This window comes from Aquila chrysaetos, chromosome 16 (genome assembly GCF_900496995.4).
Source record: "Aquila chrysaetos chrysaetos chromosome 16, bAquChr1.4, whole genome shotgun sequence".
In the NCBI taxonomy this organism is placed as follows: domain Eukaryota; kingdom Metazoa; phylum Chordata; class Aves; order Accipitriformes; family Accipitridae; genus Aquila; species Aquila chrysaetos.
The window spans coordinates 29,835,089-29,852,939 of record NC_044019.1 but is presented as its reverse complement, the minus strand read 5'-3'; the positions used below and the strand labels follow the sequence as shown (position 1 = coordinate 29,852,939).

The 17,851-nt window shown below is 40.6% G+C and overlaps 1 protein-coding gene across 4 annotated transcripts in view; it reads left to right on the top strand.

Moving 5' to 3' along the window:
• The window catches only part of RMDN3 (regulator of microtubule dynamics 3), a 42,543-nt gene extending 25,625 nt beyond the window's left edge, over positions 1 to 16,918 (top strand). For 2 of the 4 annotated variants that reach the window (XM_030038630.2, XM_030038629.2), the window contains 6 exons: positions 2,670 to 2,745; positions 3,568 to 3,645; positions 5,904 to 6,002; positions 7,962 to 8,015; positions 10,398 to 10,490; positions 12,399 to 16,918. In XM_030038630.2, the coding sequence (XP_029894490.1) occupies positions 2,670 to 2,745; positions 3,568 to 3,645; positions 5,904 to 6,002; positions 7,962 to 8,015; positions 10,398 to 10,490; positions 12,399 to 12,452 (454 nt within the window). In that variant the 3' untranslated portion in view covers positions 12,453 to 16,918. The remainder of the gene's footprint in view (positions 1 to 2,669; positions 2,746 to 3,567; positions 3,646 to 5,903; positions 6,003 to 7,961; positions 8,016 to 10,397; positions 10,491 to 12,398) is intronic. The other 2 variants (XM_030038631.2, XM_041129089.1) reach the window with 2 other exon arrangements.
• The last annotated feature ends 933 nt before the right edge of the window (positions 16,919 to 17,851 follow it).

Genomic DNA, 17,851 nt, shown 5'->3' with positions numbered 1-17,851 from the left:
TTTAAGCTGGAACGCTTAAGACGCTCTCTCTTAACTGGTAGTATCTGCTTCCACAGAGTTTATTTTCTAATAAATGGGGAAATCCTTACTGAGATGAGATTCCTATGGGAACTTGCAGTTTGACCAGTGTCAGCAGCTTAATGAGTAGTTCTGGTTAATAATTAGTCGAGCAATATCATAATATAAGGTTTCGGTAACTGCTGAGACATCGATCTGAACAGTGCTTCAGAGGTTACATGTTGTTTACAGAAGATGAAAATCCCCTTCCCTAACTCATTATTTTTAATCTATCCTATTACTGCTAGTCAGTCCTCCTGCAACTCAGTGGTGCCTCTTGTGACATTCATCCCAAGGCATTTCACAAAATGAACTAGAATAAATAGCTCCAAGAAGCCAAGCTAAACAAGCAAAAGAGATAAAAGCAGAAAACCATGTTGGTGCTGCTGAGTGAGGAAGGCAAGTTGGGATCTGAAGACCTCCGGAGCCTGAAATCTCAGAACTGCAAAGCCTTGCATATGAAAATCACCAACAGGCCGGTGGCCCTGGACCTCGAGGCACAAGTTGAAAGGGAGGGTTCATGCAAAGGGCTGAGACCAGCAAAGCTGGGTCAGCTAGAGTTGTCTTTTTTTGGGACTGTGGTGAAAAAAAAAAAAACAGTTCAGGCACCTCTTATCTTTTTTTTTTTTTTAAAGTTTATTTCATGACACAAAGATAAGACTACTATTTAATGCTTATTTTATGTAACATTTCACCAGGCTATTAAAAAATATCTGGTATTTATATTTCTTGACAGCTGCATAGCACACCACTTGACGTTTATATGATTGTTGGTGGAGGGATCAGACTGAACTAGCTTAGTGTCCCATGGGATTTATTGCTGCTTTGAAGGGGCTCGTTAGGCTTTCCCTGGGGAAGGACATGGTAGTATAAAGGGAGGTTATGCAGCGTTTTAGCTTCCACTTTAAAAAGGCATGGTGTTTCCCTGTTTTGTTGCAAAACTTTAAACTTGACCTAATTGTATTTAATGCCTGCCCACCTATTTGGGAGTCTAAATAGTAGGGTTATAGGAGCTATATTCTGGCAAGTTCCTGTACATTAGACAGGGCTACAGACTACAAGATTTATTGTACAGGAATATTTTATCTTGTGATCTTAGAAAATAAGCCTTTTATTGGCTTGTATTTCTAAACCCTAGTCATGTTGTGGTTAGGGATATTTAGCACCGGCTGATGTTTGTTGTGAAACAAACTGGAAAAGATCGTCATAACACTTACTTCATCGTCTGCACGTGACAGGTTATGGCAGTGCAGCTGTGAACTTTTTCAACTGGGGGAAAAGGATTATGCCCAATCAAGACATTGATCTGGTAATCTTTTCCATTATCATGAAAAACAGGAATTTTAGAACTGAACTAGAGTGTTTCACAAGAGAATTAACGTGTTAAAGGAATGAGATTTAATGACAAAACTTGTAAATATTCAGAAAATGCAACTTCTTTGTATTGTAACTTACACATTGAAAACTTAGTTCAGGCAAGAGCAATGAGGTGTGAAATGTTTTGTGTTTTTTTTCGTGACACTGAAGAAAGTGTACTTGGAGATTCAAAAGTCTTCTGACAAATTCCTGCCCGAACATCTGTTCTGGTTAACTATCACCAGGGATGCTTTGGGATATCGTGTGGTGAGATGAGACACAGTATCCAGCAACACTGGGATGTGGATGTAGTAAAAGAAATCTCAAGGGAGGCTTACTTGCATCTTTCTTCTTTTCAGCTTTATTTTTTGAACCGAACTCAGGAAGAGGGGGGAAGCCTCTTCCATTCCCACAGCTCTCCCCTAAGTGGGATGGCAGAGGTCAAAGACCGAATTGGCCCAGCTGAAACTTCAGTTCCCCTGCTCTGTTGAACAGCAGTGCCCTTGCACACCTCTACAATTTGTTGTTTCTTGGGAAGCAATGCAGGGAGGGAGGGGGTTTGAACCACTGTGGTGCGGGGAGGTGAGATGGGAAGGTGCAAATCTGTGGGTAACGAACCTTCCTTAACTTTCACAGCCCAGGAAATAACTGATTTTGCTAAGTACTGTGCTTCTCAGCGTCAAAATTCGCCATCTCTTACTAGACAAAACTAAATGGCTTTGCACTGGCACCACTGAAAACGCCTTATTTTGTTTCCCAAGTTTGGTGGCCATGTCAGGCTGCAGGATATAGGTAGGTTTTCAGTGTTTTCCCTTGAAGTAGACAACTGCTGTGCTATAGGTTGAGTATGGAAGATTGCTCTGCACCTTAGTTAATTAGAGCTTTTCGTATTTCTGGCTCTTGCTGCAGTAGTGTTTACTCCTCATTGCTCTGCGTTTTGATGCAGTTTTGCTGCCGAGTGAAGAAATTTAGGGTGTAGAAGTGTTTGTGTAGAAGGAAGGCTTTCCAGCCATCAGTGGAATGAACTTTCGTGTCACATCAATCCACTCCTCTTGACTTGCCAGCATCCTTCAAGCTAACACCTAAATTTTTACTGTGTATGTCTCTTCCCTGTAAAAGGTATAGAGTATTCCTTGTTTTCCCCAGTAAGTTGTGAAGCTTTAATGTGCCTATATATTTTCCTTCTGAAGATATCAATAGAATGTGAATGTGTATTTTAAAAGGTTTGATTTCATGCAAATGTCTCCTCTGTGTAGGTATGCTATTCTTTGTGGGCAGTTATCAGAACATGAGAGTATTCAGAAGCGCATTCAAACTGGATATGTTTTTAAGGTGAGTAGAATAGACATGCTGTTTTTTGTGTAAGTATTGAACACTACTTATTTCTATAGTAGTAAGTTAGAAAAATTGGCTCCAGCTCTTATTAGGGAAAGGATAGGTCTCAAAGAGATGCTATGAGTGGGTGGTTTGGGCTGAGGATGGTGATTCCAGCGACATGTGATGAGGGTGACTGGTATGGCTCTGCACTTTTGCACACTATAATCTCAGAAAAAAGAAGAAGAAGAAAAGTCTTGCAAATAAAATTTATGTATATGATGAGACTAAGAACTTGAAACTTGAAACTACCATGTGGTAATAGGATACAGCACCAACTCTTCTTCAGTAACTGCCTGTGAGCATGCTTGCACCCTCCCTAAAAGCAAAGCAGTTATTTTTCAAAAAGGACTTAGTCTGCCTCAGACTCCTTTATTTGCCTTTCATCCACAGTGGGGGTGTTACACAGTAAGAGGATGCACCTGGAACAGTTACTACAGAACAGGCCACATATAATTATTACCTCGTCAGCTATTGACAAGACCAATAAGTTGGTCATGTCAAAGCTCTGAAAAGGTGGTAGAATAAACTGAAGGGCAGCTTCATTTTTTTGTGTGTAGTGATTCGTGTCTCTGAGGCTGATAAAATGCTGTTTTCTGTGTTCACTGAAACCATTTTAAGAAAGTTTGACATCTCTTTGTAGCTGTAATTTTATTGATCACTTTCACTTAAATTGTGGACTTCTTCCTTTCCTCTTTCCATATTTGTTCATCTGCTTTTGTGGATATTGTATTTGCTTATAACAAAAATGTGATGTGTGTTGGTCGTGATTTTCCATAGGAACACATTGATAAAGCAATTGAACTGAAACCAGAGGATCCACAGTCTTACTATCTTTTGGGCAGGTGGTGTTACCAGGTAAAATAGTTTATTACTACTTATTGCTGTTTTCTTCCTCCTTGGATTTTAATTCCCTGTTTGAATGAAAGATAGGTGGATTCAAACCACCAGCCATAAGGACTGAGGACACTCTTTAGTTGCTGAACTCAGATGCTGTTTCAGAAAGGACAGGTATGGAAATGTCCTAGTTGCCTGAAGAAGTAGTTTAAAAGTTGCACTTGCAGGGGATCTAGAAACTCTTCATTTCAATTCTGAAACAGTGCCAGGAAAAACACTTCACTGATCAATACTATAAATGCATTGCATTCAAAAACCTCTCATGATGTAAAAGCTCATGTTCTTGTACATGTAGCACCTCAATGCTTTTATAAAAGCACTATTGCAACTGTTGTTTGCCAGGACACAGTGTCATTCAGAATCTCTCAGCTTTCCATTTAAGTTGTTTCCTTAACTGTAACTGAGAAGTCTTAGGCAGTCCATCTCCCTCTTCTCTTCCTCCTGTGAAACCTGAAATGTGTACCTTCATACTGGTGTTACCACTCGTAGCACTAGATTTGAAATGGTACAGGTTTTTAATAAGAGTTTATGTAAGTTCATAGCAAGAGAGGGACTACAGAAACACGGAGGTGGTGATCAGGACAAGTGCTGGCTGAGCCCATTTTCAGCGTGTTGCTCTGTGCTAACAATCAAAGGCCAGGAGAAGATAAGAGAAAGGTTAGTGGTATTGAAGACACACTGAAGTTTTTAAAATCATTAAGAGTGTGGTTTTGTATTGGCAGTGTCATTTGCTCTTGCTATTGTAATACTTTTGTCCCCAAATCACCAAAAGGCTTTAAAAGTACTTGGTGAACTTCTGTGTAATAGAGTAAAAGCTGTTGGGGTCTTTGCTGTTTCATTTATTTATTGCCACTATTCTGCTCTTCATTTTTCCCCTGGTTTTTGCCTCTTTCCCAGAGGGAAGCTGTTTGCTAAAAGTGTTATTTCTGACCTGCTCTGAGTTGGAGGTCTGGAGGGTTTGGGGCTCCGGACTTAGTTTTTTAGTCACTGCAGGCAGCATGGGAGGTGAAATGGCAAAGAATGGATTAAGAAAAGCACTAGCTGCAAACTAGCTTGCTGTTCCCCATGCTCTACTCAGTAAAAACAAACTACCTTCAATTCTTTAAGCACATATGGATGCGATCAAGGGCATTTCAGGGCTGGCAAGAGCTTCTGCACATAGTATATCTGTATAATCTTTTGCATGTGTTTCCTCTGCCCTTGCTACACAAAGTATTGGAGGTATTAGAAGCAGCGTGCTGGCTGCTTTATATTTCTTGACAGGGAAAAGCTTGGAGTCAAATACCATACATCAGATTTAGTGCCTATAAAAAGAAATAAGAGTTTGCAGTAACTATCTACTTCTCAGTTTATACAATTTGAAAGTGCTTTGCTGCTGTCAAAATTGAAGTCACATTGCAGAGATTGTAGCTGAGATAATTGACACTGGTAATTACAGAGAAACAGTGAGCTAAACTAGTGGGAGCTCCTAGCTCTTTATTCTGTTGTGGACTTTCTATTCAGCCTTACTGCTCTTAATGCTGTTGAAGCTATGAAACAAAAACAGATGTATGTAGAAATATGTTAGTGCTTCTGCTATTCTGCATTATCAGAATTAAACAGTATTAAACAAAGAAGATATTATCAGAAGTTACGGTCCTATGCATCCTTTCCCCCATTGAAATTTCAGGGCGTTTCTTATGAGAGAGGAGCTGGGAGAATAAGATTTCATGAAATAATTATAATAGCTACCTTTTTCTCAAAATGTGACTATCTGTTGGTGGGAAGGCTTTAGCCTGCCTCTTTCAAGGGATCTTTGTATGGTGAGGACATGTTCTTGTACAAGATTTAAGCCGGGAGGACTCCATATGTGCATTTGCTCTGATGCATAGGTGGGAACTGCCAGGAACTGGTGTGGTTGCAATACGACGGTTTGGGATTTCAGACCACCCACACTGTAATATTCAGTTGTAGAGACAAATCTTACTTTGAGCATTATGCATATGGCAGGTGATGTATGGAGCTGCAAAAGCTGACCTGGGACAAGGAAAAGCAAATCATATTTAATTCTGTGGCCAGACTTGGATACTTCTCCAGAATCTGCTGACACTGCCAAGATCTTTGGCTTTCTCCCAGGTGCACAAGCCAGCTACAAGAAACTGGATAATTCCTTGTCTGTATACTTTTACATATGCTGTGTCTCTAGTGGGTTTGACAGTTTCATCTTACTGTCTCTGCAGGTTTCCCACCTGGGATGGCTGGAAAAAAAGACTGCTTCTGCTTTGTTTGAAGCCCCTCCTACAGCCACTGTACAGGATGCACTGCAAAACTTCTTACGGGTAATGAAATCTGATAAGCAAGGGAATCGCTAACCTGACAAATACAATCACAAGTGTGGAATTGGAGTACTTGTGTTCTGCTTAAACTCATCACTCCCCAAGCGCTCCATGATACAGCTCCATTGACTAGAACCTGTGGAAGAAAAAGCTGGTGAAAGCAAAAATTTTGGAGCCTCTGTTACAGAACAGCCAGACAGAAGAACGTGATTTTGAAGACGTCAGAACTAGACCCAAAGTGTTCAGAATTGTTTTTAAGGGTTTTGGTTTTCCTTTTAAAAGCTGCATAGTGGAGTGATTCATTACTTGGTACTAAATACATGTGGTCTGTACCTTTCAGGGTCTGTGAGATCTGTTTGAGTGCATCCCTGGGAATGCTTGCGTAGATACATTCTGTCATTTTAATTTCTCTCAGAATATTTTATTAGGTCAAACTTCTCCATTTCAGACTTTTGAAGGCAGCTACTTTAAGGTTTCAGGGGCACATTGCTTATGTATTTCTAGAAAGAAATTCTTACAAGTACTTCCTATGTTGTAAGAATCATACCCTCTGAATGGCTTTTTTTTTTTTTGTCCTCCCATTGTTGATTTAAGACATGGCTTGAGTTGCATGTTTGAGCATATAGCTCTTGTTGCAAGGGTCTGCACAAGATGAATGAGTTAAACAGGCTGTCTTTGGCTGTGCCTGTGAGAACTACTCTTAAGTACATCTGATGAAGTGTTACAGAAACAAATTGCCCTACCACTTTATAACTCATAGATTGGGCCACCAGTTCTGCAAAGTGTCAGGGAATAGCATACTTACTTCAATTTCTTAGAATTTTGCCAAAATGTACTTGGTTGAGAGGGAAGTTTGTGATAGGTACCTGCCCTATGCAATGCACTTTTCAACCAAAGTGGTTAAATCATTTCAGAGATAAGTTTGAGGCAAAGTGTTTTGTTCCTTTTCATTAGAGAGAAAAATAGCTTATCGCTTTTATTGATAAGTTAGAGCGGTGCTGTGGTTTGAAACAGGAACTTGCATTTTTCTGAGGTTTAACTTTGGTCAAATACAGAGAGAATTTTAAAAGGACACAAAAACGTCCCTCTGGAAGCTAATTATCCCCTGAACAAGTGCACTTCCCATGTGCTCAGCAGAGTCCATTTCAGCTTTCAGCCACAGTTGGCATGCTTCAGGGGAATGGAAATCTTCCGGCAAATTGCAGCTCTGGGTTAGTCACAAAGCTGAACTAGGTCTAAGGCCAGACAACAGAATTAAGAGGAGGAACATTGTCTGTGTTGTGCTCTCAGTGCTTCTTCTGAGGTCTGGGCTCAGGTGTCTTGGTGGAGCACGTTGGGGAGTTTGAATGCAACTGGGATATGGGTCAACCCAAGGGTTTGTCATAGGAACATACTGGAACAGTTGGTTGGAGAGTCATGACTATAACTGAGATGAATGGAAGAAGGCAGAGGGACGTGAGTAACTAGGAAACTGGGAATTAGTAGCCGGGAAGGAGAAGATAAAAAATTGGGGGAATATTCCTGAGGTTTGGCACCAGCATATTCAGGAGAAGCCCCAGTGGATGAGACTGAATGGGCAAGGACATTAAAAATAGTGCACGCACATGTTCAGGAGGAGGTTGTCAAGCTGGTTCTGAGTTTCCCTTTGCTTTTGAGTGCTCAACTTCACCACCTCGCCGTTCTTCCATGACAGTGACATTAGGTGAGAGTATGAATGTTGTTCGTTGAGTCACAGGCACTTTATGAGAACCTGAGGACTTTCCTAACCCAGCCAGGCAAGCCTATGAGAAATTCTGACACTGATCTATGTATTTACAAAAGTAGGGCTTAGTCATCTTTTTTTTTTTTTTCTTTTCTTTTTAAGAGATGCAGTAAGCCTGATGTAAGCATTAACTGTGTCCTTTGCATATCCTAATGTCTGCTTTTCTCAGCCTGTCCCACCCTCCCCTCTGTTCTTTGTAGGTTGAGGAACTGAGCCCAGGATTTTCCAAAGCAGGAAGAGTATACATTGCCAAGGTAACTAGTCACTTGTTGCTTTCTTTCGTTCAGTCATATGCTTCTAGGATAAGAAATATTTGTATTAAAAAATTGTCTTTGTCTGTAAAGTGCTAAGCACGTGTAAATTACTCCATGCAGAAGCAAGATTTTATAAGATGATCACATTTCTAAAAAAGGCCAAATTATCTAGCACAGAGGCATTAAAATTCAGGGAGGATTTTGCCTTTGAGTCATCCAGTGGAGCATCCTCCTTGTTTTTTAACAGATCAAATTCTATATAAAGCGGTACTTGTAAACCACAGGCTGGAGGTTTAATCCCACCACCACCATGGATTTCTGTGGTGTGTGCAGAAAGAGAATCATGGAGAAAAGTAAAGCATAAAGTATGTCTCTATTTTACCAATACAGATGGGAGTCTTGAGCGATGATTAAATACACCATGAGTGCATGGAGCTGGAGCTCCAAAGATCTTTGTTTGCATTGAGGGAATAATTGGTTTTGAACTCTTAAGTGTTAAAATTGCTTAATTCCTACAACCTCCAGTTGGAGCCTAGAAATATTTAAAGCCCAAATAGCTTTAGAAATATTAGCCAGAGTGGGTGTAGCAAAGAGTAGCTGTAGTCATTCTCTGTGAAATTCCTGAATTCCCAGTGTCCCAAAGACTGTGAATTTTATCAGGGTAGCATGCAAGTCGTAGGATCTGCTTGGTCTGGAGTACATTATTACTGGAACCTAGGTGCAGAAATTATTTCACAATAAGCATCTTGTTGAAGGAAAATGAAGGTGATAGCAGAGGAGGAGTAGCCTTCACACCGGCTGGACTTTCTTTGATACATTGCAACTCACTGTGTGTATTTAGTCATGAGCCTATTAGGTTAAATCAGCTATGTATTTGTAAATCAGCTAGCCTTTTGTTTCTGGCTGTTTATGTACCATGATGAATGTGCTCTTAATTGCTTCTTTCTCTGCTTGTAAATATAGCCAGCATTCATGGAAATTCAAAATCATCCCTAAATGTCTTGTATAGAGTGAAGAATGGAAGACTTGGAACTTATTTCCAGTGAAGTTGCAGCAGCAAATCCTTGCAAGTCTTAACCTGAACAGATTTTCAGAGTTGATATAAAAATTTGGGTTTCATTGTGTGTAATCTGATAGGTTTTTATTGGGCTAATAGTTCACCCCATGTCTGGCAGATGTGACTGAGCTTCAGAAATACTCTGCAAACACAAATTACCATAGAGGTTAATAGGACTAGTTGCATCTGTTTGATTTTGGTTTTGTGGTTTTTTTTTTTTCCTAATCCCAGGCTCTGTCACTTTGGATCACATACTTAATCACAAAATTTAAAAAGTGCAATTGGTATCTAATTATTTTGAAGGAGATAGGACTCTGATGGGTCAAACTTCAAAGAAAAAAAGAATTGTGTTTTATAGTCATTTTCTGACATTTTTGACTGATATGCAGGGACACAGGGTTTTTAAAGGCTTCAAGGATGTCCATGGCTCCGTCTGTTTTGGATTCACCAGATGCAGAAATTTGACAATGCTCACAGCAGAACAGATAGTTCTCTTTCAGAACTATCCCACAACACAGGAAAACCACCAAAATACACACATGCACATACTGTGCAGTGACATTTCGGAGTCTGAAGTAATAGCCCTGCAGGAGTTTTAACTGTCATCCTTATCCTAACTGAATGTTGGCTTTTTATGGCAGTTACAACAATGATTAACTGCATTGCTGATGTTGTTTTTTTTTTTAGCAACCACTTCCTTTTACCATGCTTATTTCATAGTCCCCAAATGCCTCCGTGACTCTCTAGGCACCGAAAACCTTCCTATTACACAGAGGGATGACTGTTTCTCTGCTATTGGAGAAGAGTTCACGATGCAGAATATTTCACACCTATTGTGAAACCTGAGAGACCTGTAAATATTGGATGTTACAGTGCTTGCAGTTGAACCTAATTTTTAACAGCCTAGGGAATGTAAGCTTCATAAGATGATGTGCTCTCGGTATAGAGGTTTTGTGATGAAAGCGGTGTGAGGAATAGTGGCTAAGTGGAAATAAAAATAGTTTCAAAAATGGTGAAAACCACAGGGACACCTTAAAATTTCCAACTGAAAAACCAATCTCCTTGCCCAAAACAAACAAAAAAACCCAACACAAAAACGAAAAAAAAGGAAATCTAGTATTCCATAATCTGATGGTGATTATAATGCTTTGTGAATGAAGGATACTGCAGGAAGTGTCAGAAGCCTGAAACTACACAGTGCAAATGGTTAAGAGGTAGAAATAGCTCTTTTTATCAGTTGCCAGGGTTCACAATTGCTCAGTTACATTTGCTGCCTATTTTTTCCTGTTTAACTCTTCTCATATTGTCATTTTTTTTCTTCACAGTGTTACAGGGACCTGGGGAACAACTCTGCAGCTGTTCTCTGGATGAATCTTGCTTCAGAGCTGCCAGCTAATACAAAAGAGGTAGCAGTCTCAGTAAGCACACATTGATGATGAGCAGAGATAAAATGGCTACAGAGATAAAATTGTTTTCTAAAAGATGTTCCAGCTTGTAAGCCCAGGTTTTAAAGTCTTTTGTTCCTTAGTGTGAACTCTTTTCTCCTCTTGGGACCTGTTATCCAGATGCCTAAAGCAATTCAGCAAAATAATGAAAAATATTAAAAAGTCGAGAGTATGTCTGATACAGGCTTAGAAGTCCAGCACACCACCATGCAAATCCTGTGTTACTTGCAGGGTTAGGTTACAGACACATTTGAATGCGCAGCACATATTCAGCACTGCCGCTCATAAACTGGAATTTCTGCAGAACCGCTGAGCAACTGCAGTACCCTTCCCAGTAGACCATTTCTGGGGAAGCTTTATTCGTCTGGGCACTATCACGCGTGGCCAGCGGAATTCAGATGGGGCCACCTGAGCTGAGCGGTTGTCCTAGGGCTGGAGCACTGTATTACCTCTTCTAATTACCTGTGTAGCTTTGGAGGAGCAGCCAACATTTGACTCTTGTGCCGAGTTAGCTTGTAAGCTCCCCGAGGCTGGAGCTGATTGTGCTGAGCCATTCAGAAGTTTGTGTGTGCTGCCCAGCATTTTTTTTTTTTTTTTTTTTTTTCATATCTAGGATATTTCAGTTCTTTTATTACTTTTACAGGGTTTTGGAGAGCAGACTGTACTGCGTTTTAGAAACTGCCATCTGGCAGTGTTCCCCAGCTGGGAGCTCTTTTGCACTTTCCTTTCCTTTGCACTTTTACTGTTAAGCAGAAGCTGTATAGACGGCGCCCTCAAATTACTGCCAGTTAGAAACTGAATAAAAACACATCAGCTTTTAATATTAATCTGATGTTGTTTGCATAGTCATGAAAAATGCAAGTGAAGCAATGTAAGCAAGGTCCTCTAGCTCTACAGCTTCAGCCTTAGTCTGATGGAATAAACATTCTGGGTGGAAGGCAGAATCATAGAAATACGCAGCATTTTCATGCCATTCTGTTTTTAAGGCCATCATTAGTTTTTAAGTTGCTGTAGCAAAAGTATTCTGCTGAGATTCAGACCACAAGTATGCAAGAGATCTGGGCAAACCATCTGGCAAGGAGCTGGCTTGCCTGTGCTACCACCTGCAGGGCACTGTCCAGTATTGCATAAATCACTTGGCCACCAGCTGCTGCCAAATCTGGGGAAACCAGGGCATGGAGCAGGATTTATTCCCTTCTTGCAGAAGGAAATATCCTAACTGTGCCTGATGAGGAGCTTCCTCACTGTATGCTGGTTGGAAATCTCTCTAGACAGAGTTAGAATGGTATGTCTGATAAATAGAAGATTATTTTTTCCGAAAGAACAAGAAATATATGTGTTGGAGGCATAAGAGTTTAATCGGAGAAGCATTGAGATTTTCAGGAAAGACCAGGAGAGCACTACAGGCAGAAAAGTCATGAACAGTTAATTCTCTCTCCTGCTCTGAAATTAAAAGTGGGAGTTGAGAAAGGAAGCCAATGCTTAAGTGGCTTTGTTAAGTCTTTGCAAATATTAGTTCTCATCATCAATCAAATAACTTCCATCATGTTGAGAAGGAAAAACAAAGGCATTTATCCAGACGATGAAAGTCAATGAGGGAACAGAGGTTTGAATTCTGCTGGTTTGGTTGTCAGTTCTTGTGTCTCAAAAGGAAACATAAGAGAAACTCTCTTTGAAACTTAGAAAACTTAAATAGGCTTCAAAGACAGTAGTGTCAAGAGGGAGGTACAGGGGAGGAAAAAAAAAAGCATTAGGAGGAAAAATGTAAGGCTGGGTGTATACTTAAAACCTGGTATGGGGTTGGAGAAGAAAAGGGAAATTCTCTTTTTTAATTGTTTCAATTAGGCTGTATATTTATCTGTTCTCTTACTGCATTTCCAGGATGCAGAAAGCGAGAGAGAACTTGAAGAGATGCGGTCAGCCTGGGAAGAATAAATATGTAAAGGCTTATTCCACTTGATACTGCACAGACAGTAAAATTCCAGTTAAACGGGTTTCATGATCCTGACCACTTTGATTGATTGCACTTCATGGATAAGCCACAAGAGTTTACAGGAAAAAACACGCAGCGGTCTCATCAGCATGTCCAGGAAAAATGCTTGGTGGGATTTAATCGGATAAAATTTTGTATTATTTTCCTTCTTACAGCACTGCATCTGTTTGATTTTAAAATTCCTAAAAAATGTAAAATTCCTAAAAACAGGGGACAGGGGTGTATAGGTAGAATTTGTGATATAAAAATATTTGTGATTATGTATATATCATAGATATATGTGAGATACATACTTTGTGATATAAAAATATGGACACAAATATATACATATTTATATGTACACATACCTATTTTATGTCACAGACTCTACCTATCTAACAACCTGAACTTCAGGCCTGCGTGCTGGTGAGCTCTCTCAACTGATTCCTGAGGAAGTCTTCAGCCAAAATTTTTTTCCAATTAACTGTTTTCTCTTTTCCTTATTAATAAGTATTAATTGAATCAGTTGAAATAATAACTGATTGCATGCCTTTCATAGATGTTTAGGTGAGGTAAAATTTCAAGCCACTGTGCTTGGCGGTCAGTGTGCCGCTGATTTTTACCAGCGTGACGCGCTGGAGGCAGCGGGATGTTCTCCCTGCCCTCAGCCCAGTGATTCAAATGGGCACTGACACTGTGACCTAAGAAAAGGCAATTACAAAAAAAAGATGACAACAATGACTTAAAATGAGCGAGTTGTCAGCCCTTTCTTCCTTGCTGTGAAGAAATGGATGGTGGTGGCCAAAACATACTCTTGTTGGTCCTTCCCAACTACGCCTAAACTACCTTACTGGTTTTCCACTGGGGGGAAACCAGCACCGCTCACTGTGGTGGGTTATTACCAGGGGACCAACAGATTTCCTTCACAATACAAACTTTATTTTTAAGAGGTGCACTGCTTTTGTCAGAGAAGCGAGTAATAAGATTTTAAGACTTCCTCCTTCACTCACACAAGATTGAAAACTTCTTACGTCCTTCTAAACTACGCTGCTATGGTTTAGATGTAATAACTTAGTCTGAAAAGTAGTTATTTATCAGTGAAACACTGGTTACAGGAACAGGAATATTCTGTGGCAAAGGCGATGTTTCCCTGTGATGTTCTTCTACCAGTTCTTCTTGACTCATGAGGTGACACCGAGAAGGTGAAGCTGACAACTGACATTTCCTCTGGCAGCTGCTGGCTACCAAACAGAAAAAGTAAACTGTGCTGTACACGGACACAAATGGTGAAGCAAAAGCTATGTTCAAAAATTTCCCGAAATATTTAGCAAGGCTTTCTTGATATCCTTTCAAATTTCAACTGGCAGCTAACCGGACGCTTATTTTTTAATGTTTGTTATGTCTTGCCACGTTATATAGTTTGTGAAGTGTAAAGTAAAAAAGTGCAAGAGTAAAACATTTCTTAATCACCTTTTTAGTCCCTTGCACGTGTGTGTTAAACTGAATGGGGTTTTTACTTTGTGAAAATAACACTGAAGGGGAAATGCGTAGCAAACTCGAGCTTAAAAACATCCCATTTTATAGATTTGGCACTTTTTAGCTCCCCCCCCCCCCCCAATTAAACTCTCTAAAATTTTGGTGCTGAACTCGTCTCATGAGATCCAAGCAAGTTTATTTACTTAAAACGCTGACAATTGATACTTACAAATGAATAACTGCATCCTGACAGGGTACAGTTGATTCCTGTATTTTTGCGCAGAGCTCCCCTTGCAATGAGAGGGCACTTGATCTGTAATTGTGGGGCATTTTTATACTTAATGTATGCTTTTCTTGCAGTTCTTCATTGGAATGATGAAGCTGCCTTTTTTACTTAGTGTGAATCTGTCTTGTTTTGAGTATTTCCCAGTGGATGACCATTTTCTTCTTCTAAACATCCAATCTTTAAATAATTGCACAAGTTTTTCAGCTGTTTTCTTTTTGGTTGCTTAAGCCAAGCTGGGAAATCCTCAACAGTGATATCCGAGAGGTGATGATCGGCAACTTGATTCCTTCATGGAGGATTTGCAGGGTTTTTTTTCTGGAGAGAAATGGTAATAGCTCTCAAAACAGTCATACAGTTAGCTGTACTTGCATTGCCTTTCCTTGCCAGCAAATCCCAGAGTGATGTTTGCTGTTCTGTGTGTTGCTCAAACGTTGCTGCCTTCCAAAAGTAAATGGTTTCAGCTTATATAATAGGAAGAGTGTGAAAAGGAAATATTTACACTACGAAGAGTCCGTAGCTTTACTTACTTGCAGACTTCTTCAAGCCTTCACCTGTTGTTTAACTTGTCAAAACATAAACTGTTCAGAGGAGCCTTTGGATTATGTATTTTCTGGAGATAACTTTCACTCTGTGTTTCCACAGATTTAAATTCTCCTTTGATTTTTGGGGGGTGTCTGTTTCAAAACAACAAGGGGTTGTAGGCTTGAGGAAAAAAAATTGCCAATTTGCTGTTCCTTTCATCTGCTGCTTGGGATTCTGCGCTGGGTTAGGTTTGAGTGTTTCATCCCATTTACGTTTGTTAAGTCTTTAAGAGGGGGATGCATGAGGAAAGCATTTTGTTAATTTGTTAATTGCCAAGGGGCCATATTGGTTGGCAGCACCTCTCCGGACAAGCAGCCGCTGTTAAAAGTCCTCGTGAAAGAGTGTTGTAAAAACACAGCTTTGGGTTACAGGCCAAACCGCCTGTTCGGAAACTGATACCAAAAATCTTGTTTTTCTTACCAATAGAAACTGAAGTTGTTTTCTTCTGCGGGGGGGAGAAGGCATTTGGTGCAGTTGTGTGGGCCATACTGGGCTGTGACCAGAACCTCTGCTGTCTTTGAGTAAAAATAACCTGCTTTCCTGGAGGAAAAGGTGGTAATTAAATTATGGTAATTCTTCTCACTTGGCGTTCATTCTCAGATGGTTTCACATGGATGCAACCTTTCAGCTCTCATTTATTCTATTTCAGAGCTTTGGTGAATGCTTTAAGCTTTCTGTGCATTTGATTGCCTGCTTCACTTTTTACGTTTTGGTTTGTTTTGTTTTTTTTAAATCAGTTTTGGCTTAAAAGAGCAGGGTCTGGCGTTTTGCTCCCCCATATCCTTTGTGTGTGTGGTCTTGTCCCTTTCTTGGGGGATCTGAAGTTGAGAGGTCTGTTATTCTGGTTTTCATACAGGAAGGATTTCCTCCGGCGGCACAGCTCCTGCCGGGAGAGCTGGGGCGGAGGTTTGTGTCTAGCGTGTTATTTTTTCTCGTCTGCTGTATCTGCTGGAACCTAATTAATGCGTCTCTAAGACGACGATGAAAGGCAGTGACAGAACTCGCAGATCCTTTCAAGTACAGATAAAAGCTGTATTTTGCCATTTTCAGTCTGATCTCCAGGAAGTTATGACATAACGATCAAAAGAACCTTTTTTGTTTCGGTTTTCCCTTTTCCTGGCTTGTTGTGAATAAGAAGAATGTGAGTAATTAACATAATTTAATTCTAATAGCATAGCTTGCAGGTTGATGTGGAGATAAGGCAAGGCTGTGTAACTAAAACACTTCCCAATCAACAATGCTTGGGGTTTATTTTTTTCTTTAGCAATAAAACGTGCAGCCTCCTGTTAGACTCTTGCTATGCCGCACGCTGGGGAGGGGAAGCTGTTCCTCCTGTTTGTGAGGGGAGGATGCACTTCAGTAGCTTTCAGACAACATGGAAATCGAGACTTTTTAAAATTTGCACATGCTTTGCAGACTAATCCCAGAGTACAATGTGAATTTCTTGAAGATGCCTGCACTGTATACATTCCAGGACCAGAAGAAATTAATTTGCCTGGTACGATTTTGGTAGAGAGACACTCTATCCTGCTCCCATCCAGATAAGTTTTCCTGGACTTATCCCAGGGTGAGAGAGAATAATTTCCTGGAGCTCCTGTTGTCTTAATTTTAAAACATACCTACCTGTGGTTAAATTATGATACTAAAGAATAACTGAAGCTATTTAGCTAATTTATCCTCACTGTGCTGTTCTGTTTGAAATAAAGTATTTATAAATAAGGAGAAGAGGATCCTGCTTGAAGTTACGTGTGTTGCTCTCTTGCTTTTTATGCCAATACATACATAGGTGAAGAAACCCGACAGCCGGGTGGAGGTCTTCTGCGTAACATCGTTGTAGTGGTACGCATGGTGGCTGTGCCAAATGCAGTAGGAAATTATGGGAAAGTAACATACAACATTATTGTTCATAGATCACTGTTTGTATACATAATGATGTGGGTTACACCTGTAGCAGATTTTGTATGTCAATACAAGGACTACTGCTTACATTTTTAAAATGCACCAAAGTAATCCAGCCACACTTTGTGGCACACGATGTACTCCAAGTGAAGTTGTTTTTAAATAAAGGCGGATAATCGGTTGTGACCCGGTGTGAGTATTCTGCGTCAAACCTTCACGATCCTGAAGGCCATCTTCAGCTTCTGTGGGACAAAAACCATAAACAAGGGGCTTGCAGGCTGTGTTTAGTGCTGGCTCTGGGTGGTTTAGACCACCTGATTTTTAGCTCATTTTACTTAAAATTACTTTGCAGAGAGAGTGAGTGATAACACCGACTGTGCTTCAGTGCTCCTCAAAATCCGCTTAGTTCGGGAGTTCTAATGCAGTAGTTGTACAAAGGAATAAGGAAAGTGGGAAACAAGGTTTAGGCTCCCCATCCTTGGAAGAGGGACACAGGAGTCGCCTGCAAGCGCGAGCATGGAAGAAGTCCTCTCTCAGAAGGTGGCCTGAGCACCACCAAGCATCACTTAGACAGCTTTGTCTTTCCTGGGTGCAGAATTAGGGCTGTCTTTGGTGTGCAACGTCTCTGTGATCTCGCTCCTTTTATTTCCTCCTCAAGGTGAGATTGTAGCATCCTGTAGTGCACTGGGTCACCTTACAGAGAGTTTTGATTTGCTGAAGAAAAGGAGCCGGAGCCGTTACGAGGGGCATCCTGCCAAGGTCTGCTGCTTTGGAGAGAAGAGGACTCCAGAAGCAGAAAAGGGGCTTGTGCAGGATGGGACCTGTGGCACAGGCAGGTCTTTGGCTTAGCCAGAGGTGTGACACACCGAGGACACTGCGTCAGGGATGGACATGTAGGTACCCTGTCATTTAGTGTAAATCTCTGACTCTTTGATCCTCGGAAGTTTCTGAATGACTTTTAAAAGGGATGTTTTGCAATACTTGAGTGATAACTCGGTGATTGAGGGAGTGGTGGCTTAGAGCGCAGTTGGGAAAATGGTTTTGAGCAACTTGGACATCTGGGAGAGGAGGTCAGCATTGATCCTCTGGCTTGGGACAGGGTAGCCTGGTCAGAAAGAG